The sequence below is a fragment of the Clytia hemisphaerica genome, unplaced genomic scaffold, assembly GCF_902728285.1.
Source record: "Clytia hemisphaerica strain Z4C2 unplaced genomic scaffold, Clytia hemisphaerica genome assembly, whole genome shotgun sequence".
NCBI lineage: Eukaryota > Metazoa > Cnidaria > Hydrozoa > Leptothecata > Clytiidae > Clytia > Clytia hemisphaerica.
Genome location: NW_027103925.1, coordinates 55,314 through 61,313, shown reverse-complemented (window position 1 = coordinate 61,313; position 6,000 = coordinate 55,314). Strand labels below are relative to the sequence as shown.

Genomic DNA, 6,000 nt, shown 5'->3' with positions numbered 1-6,000 from the left:
TGTAAAGAAGTGTATGGGGTTGCTGGAATTCTGGCATATCTGTCCATAAGTCAGATTGTTTGAAAGATTTTCGAATAACGGAAGATTTTTCAAGAAAAGAACAAGATATATATGATTAAACAATGGCATCAGAAAGCAAAAGAAAAGACATTGGAAAAAATTGGAAAACAAGGAATCATCAAAAGCCAACTTCATTTTATTCGGAAAAATAGCGTCAACTGCTCTAACTTGGGACGATTGATCAAATTGTGGGATGGTTGATTTCTGGACTTGATTTCACTTACTGTTTAAATCTCTTTGACAGCAAGTTTGTTTTCATACCTCAAACAAATTTATCAATCAAACTTTCACCATCCCATAATGACAACCAAATGTATTTTTAAAGCATTTTAAAAGCATTTTAAAAGCACATACTGGTACATAATTTGAAGAATTAACAATTTAATCACACTCACGCTGCTCACATCTTGACGCCATTTATTTTGTGTTGTTTTTCTCTAGAGAATTTTTTTCCAGCGTGCAAGATTGATTGACATGTCAAAGTTACCGAGTGTTGATAACAGATCTCACAATTTTCCACGGAAGAACGGACTTTTTTATACCTGTGTTTGGACGCTTGCGCGAATGCGCGCAATCTCAGGTATAGACATTTGTCGAGATATTTCTTGAATGTATCTTTCAAGCAGCCAGTGATGTTTTCTATGTCATATGGTAGACTATTAATGAGTTTTAGGCCTTTTGCCAAAGCTACTTCTGTGGATTGTTTTGGAGACATCACCTTTTACAGTGCTTTCCTTGTAGCTGAAGTTTGGTACTAACCCTATGGTATCGACCCGATATAAATAATTGTCTTTCTCATTCTTTTTTGTAGAGTTACAGGCCTTCTTTTTTGTACAGATTCAATCTGTTCAATTTGGTGGATGGTGTTTGGTGACTAAAGCTGAGAACGGTTGTTGAGATGAGGGAGTACTGAGGATTTTGAAGTAATTATAACATAACTCTTTCTGTTGATGTTCTCAGAATTCAACGAGAAATGTCCTTAGCATTATTTGCTATCACTTTGTTAAAGTGATCTGTGAATGAGTAGTCTTTCTTTTTTTTCTTTTATTTTTTTTTTCTTTATTGAAACAAAAACACGTGTACACTACGAACATATATTACAAAACATTACTTAAACATAAAATATAGTCCCTCCCCCCGCTAGGAACTAACGTTATATCGCCAGAGGTACTAGACTATGTAAAAAATAAGTAAATAAAGAAAAAATCTTGGAGAAGGAAGCTACAATTGTTAGGTAAAAGCCTAAAATAAAGCACCGCTAAACCTCGGGGCTAAATTGTTAATAATTCCATAGAAGAATGTCATTCTTCTGGCAAAGCGCCTGTCAGCAAGACTCTCAAGACCAAGTTCTGAATATAGTTTTTCTTGAGACGTTCCACGAAAACAGCCTGTTATAGCTAAACAGGCATTATATTGAATAGATTCAAGCTTTTGCACAAAGGTAGCATTTCCCGGGCGGTCACATACGATATCACCATAATCAAGATGACGCCTAATGAAAGATTTATAAATGGTTAGTAGAGATCTCCTAGGCACATGCTTGCGAAGTCGGTTAATAAGACCAATTCCTTTATTGGCCTTTTTTATCTTCTCGTCTAGATGGCGATCAAAAGAAAGTTTTGAATCTAAGATTAGACCAAGATGTTTCTGGTACTCACTGGTCGCGATATTAGAATTATTAAAGGAGATTACTGGAGCATTAGGAGGAGTGAGTCTACAGGTAAAATAGACTTCAATGGCTTGCTTAGATGGGTCAGGGTTAAAAGACATCTTCCATTGATGAGCCCAGTCAGTTATCCTGGAGAGATCTCTGTTAAGTACATCAAGGCTCAAGAGTTGATCAATCACAAGAGAGAATAAAGAGGTATCGTCAGCAAAGATCTTCGGTTTTGACTCAAGGTTTTTTGGAAGATCATTAATATAAATTAAAAAGAACAATGGACCAAGAATCGAGCCTTGAGGTACCCCAGCATTGATTCGCTTCCACTCAGATGTTTTTCCATTTAACACAACTCTCTGATGCCTATCGTTAAGAAAGCTGTGAATTAAGGAAAACAACGGTCCAGTCACCCCATAAGATTTGAGTTTAAAGAGTAAGCCATCGTGCCACACCCGATCGAATGCCTTTGAAATATCTAAAAACACCCCCCTGGTATCTAGAGAAGGATCTTTGTCAAACCCTGTATAAATATCATGCGTTATGGATAACAACTGAGAAATGCAGGAATCCCCCTCCCGAAAACCAGACTGACAAGGAGAAAATAAGTTATTGTTTTCAAAATACCTGTAAAGTGTATCGTAAATACACTTTTCATATATTTTCCAAACACAGGAAGAAGAGACACTGGTCTGTAGTTTTTGGCTATGCTCCTGCCTCCCTTTTTATAGACAGGAACCACATTACCTATTCCACTGTGATGGGAAGATGCCAGAGTTGATAGAAAGATTGAATATGCTAAGCAAAGGTTTTACTAGAGACTTACCACAGATTCTGACCATACGAGTAGAAATATTATCCCACCCATGGGCTTTGTTAACATTCAAAGAATTAATAATAGACTCGATTTTTTCTTCTTCAAATACATCGAGTCTAGAGTTAGTAAGAAATTGTTCAGGTGGCAAAACACTACCAGTATCGATAAGTGAGCATTGGTTTGAGAAAAAAGAGTTAAAAATATCGGCCTTCTCAGAAACATCACTTACAAGGACGTTTCTTTCATTTCGAATAGGTGGAATTTTCGGGGTTTTACGTACGTTCAGAAACTGCTTCAGCGTAGACCAGTATTTCTTACTTCCTATGTTTGGATCATTTAAAGAGTTGCCAAGACGAGAAAAATAACTATCCTTGGCAGTCTTGATGGCCAATCTGCACCTGTCAACCATGTCATCAAGTGTCTGACCATCTAAAGGATTTCCCCATTTTCTCCAACGACGATATATCTTAGCCTTATCCAAAAGCATCTGCTTAATCTCAGGAGTCATCCATAACGCATCTTTGTCTCTGATGGTGATAGTTTTATTTGGAACAAAATTAGAAATTATATTAAGTATATATTCAGAGAGTAGGGCAACACGATCTTCTACGTTGAGTCCCAGAAAGGAGGTTTCCCAAACAATGGCATTCAGGGCAAGCACGATTCCCCTCTCATCAGCACGAGAAAAGTCCCAAATCTTGCGTTTATAAGCTGGAGGGAATATAGTTCGAAAGTTTAATTTTACGAAGGGTATCTGGTGGTGGCAACGTGGATTAAGTGAAGGTAAAACCCCGGAATCTAAAATAGGAGTCCGCGAAGATGAAAAAATAAGATCAATGCAAGAAGGAGAACACCCAGGACGAAGATGAGTCGGCTCATCAATTAGTTGATGTAACCCATATTGTGAAGCTAACTCGCTAATGTCCTCTCCTTGAGAATTTGTAATGTCACCAGTCCACCAAACTGAGTTTCTTGCGTTAAAGTCGCCGAGGAAAATAGCTAAAGTAGGAGAAACATCATAAATTTTTCTGATAGTTTCCTCCAATTTTTGTTTAAATGCAGAAAATTCTTCTGCATTTTGACTAGGAGTTCGGTAGAGAAGACAAAGAAGAAGTTTTTTCGAACCAGAATTAACCTCATTTAACGAGGATTTAGTATGATATTGGTCTTCTTACGAGTAAGTATTGGTATTTAGACATTGCATTAACAAAATTCTGTCTGAAGTGTAAATCAATAAAACTGGTATCTTCTTTTATTTATAGGACAAGTAAAATAAAACAAGACAAATAGAAAATGAAAGACTTTCCAAATAAAGATGGTAATTGGTCGTGGGAGGAGCTGGAAACTCTCAGCAAAGCTCTCGGTTTTCATCCAAAAGTATTTGCCGAACATTTGCCTGCTTCTTCAATTTCAGTATTATCGTGTGAGGATGTCAGCACTCCAAGTATGCACAATACATCCATTGTCAAATTTGATGATCTCATCACAGTGTTTAATGGTGATCTCTTTTATCCAATCTTGAATAAAACGTTCAATCATCAGGACGGAGCGTATAACTTGAAAGTCGTCATCAAAGCCATTCAACTACTCCAGAAACGGTTTACAAGTTTTTCTCAGCTCCGAGTAACAAGAGTATCATTTCAAACGTACGAAGGATCTGACCATGCAGGACTAGAAGACAAATACGTCATGAGAGCTTTAAAATTATGTGGAAAAATCATGGCACCAGATCGCCTGAAACAGCTTTTACAACGTGTGGATCGACTGGTATCTGATCGACTGATGTTGTACGAGTTCTTGGATTTAGTTGCCGGTGCCGACTCGTTATCTATGGTTGAAAAGAAGATTATTAAAGATGATTTGAGTGAAAAATTGGATCACAGAGGATTATATCAAGTTTGTGAATTTCAGAATGAACTATTGACTCAGGATGAACGGTGTTATAAAGAATTAAACAATGAATTTCAGGAGATGCTAAAAATCATACCAGTAACAGACAAACAACTCACTTCGCACAACCTATCACATAATAAACAGTGGGCCACTCCACCTCTAGCTAACAAGTCGTATCGAGGGAAAAAAACTGCCAAAAGTAAACAAGAGGGTAAATTATTACATGGTTGTGTAACAAATTCCAACGAAATTGTGAATGCAAATCGTGAAACAAACTGTGGAATTTGTTTTAAACAGATTTTAAATGTTGTTGAAAGGGAAGACTCGAATAATGTGAAATCGCCAACCAGCAGTAAAGAAGTATCCTCTTCACCAATAATTTCGACAACTCCAAAACTTGAGAGATTGCAATGGAAGAAACCTCTACTGGTTACTGATGACGAGATCAGTGAGACCAAACAGAAAATTCAAGATATGCAATGGACGCTATCTACGCGTAATACTACGAACACGAGAAATAATGTGCATTCTCCTAACTAAAAACTAATTTTACTAAAAATGAAAATACTAACTACTAACCAAGAGAATCCTTAAATTTTTATCTGAAGACTTATTTGGCCTGGTTAAGTGCAGAACGTTGATTTTGAAATTGTGATAATCAGTTTTGTGCTTCTTTTAGTGTTTAATCGATTCGTAAGAAAAACTTTAAAAAGATAAATTTTAGTACTTTTGTAAAGAAACCCTTATCCACTCATACTTTGTACATTACGGTCCGTAAACCATAATGTTCGCTAATATATTAGGTAGGCCAATAAACTACGGTATGCTATCTCTTCTCGTGAAATTCATACTTTTATTTCATCATATTTTTAAAGACACGGTTAATTTCTGAATTTGCAAGCAATGACGAATGCCGTCGTTTCGGCTAATATTCCACTTCCCAGAATTCAAGTTCTACTCACTTTTCCCTGTTCTACACTAACCTCACGGCTTTTTTCAACTTTGCAACATTTTCAAATATTGGAGGCCCAGGTTTTTGGGGTACAAACATTCGATTTGTTGACAAGCTTCTGCATTAATTTGCGAAATCGAATTTACGTCAGTATTGAAAGGCTCCTTTTTTCGAAAATCATCAAAAAACGAAACGGAATAAGAAAATTTTCCAGTTTTTGGTCAGGTGCTCGTTTTTTTCCGGGATGTTTAGTTAACCATTCTCAATATGATTCCATCGAAATATTGTGCAAGTTCCTCAAGACCAATGTGAATTAAATATTTCAAACTGTCGTGATTTTTACGAAACCGAGATCTCCTATAGTACTTTTTTTATCTGCCAGAGCTAACAAAATCTTAAAACGCGATAGAATTAGCGGGTCCGATCGAAACATTTTCAGGCTTCTTTAGAGCTTTAGTGTAGTGGCAGGGGACAGGGTGGCAGTGCCTTCCCTATTGTTTTGGGGGTGCCGAGAGACACGGGGAGCAAAAAGGCGTCACTACTAAATTCCAGCCCCCCCTTTTTTTTTGCTTTTTTACACCTTAGAATTAGCAATTTTCAGCAAAAAAGAGATGAAACAAC

General features: G+C 36.8%; 1 protein-coding gene across 1 annotated transcript; it reads left to right on the top strand.

Annotated features, from left to right (window-relative positions):
- Nucleotides 1–3,799: 3,799 nt before the first annotated feature.
- On the top strand, nt 3,800–5,256 carry LOC136809714 (uncharacterized). The gene has a single exon (XM_067066253.1). The coding sequence runs from the start codon at nt 3,828–3,830 to the stop codon at nt 4,965–4,967; it is 1,140 nt and encodes a 379-aa protein (XP_066922354.1). The 5' UTR covers nt 3,800–3,827; the 3' UTR covers nt 4,968–5,256.
- The last annotated feature ends 744 nt before the right edge of the window (nt 5,257–6,000 follow it).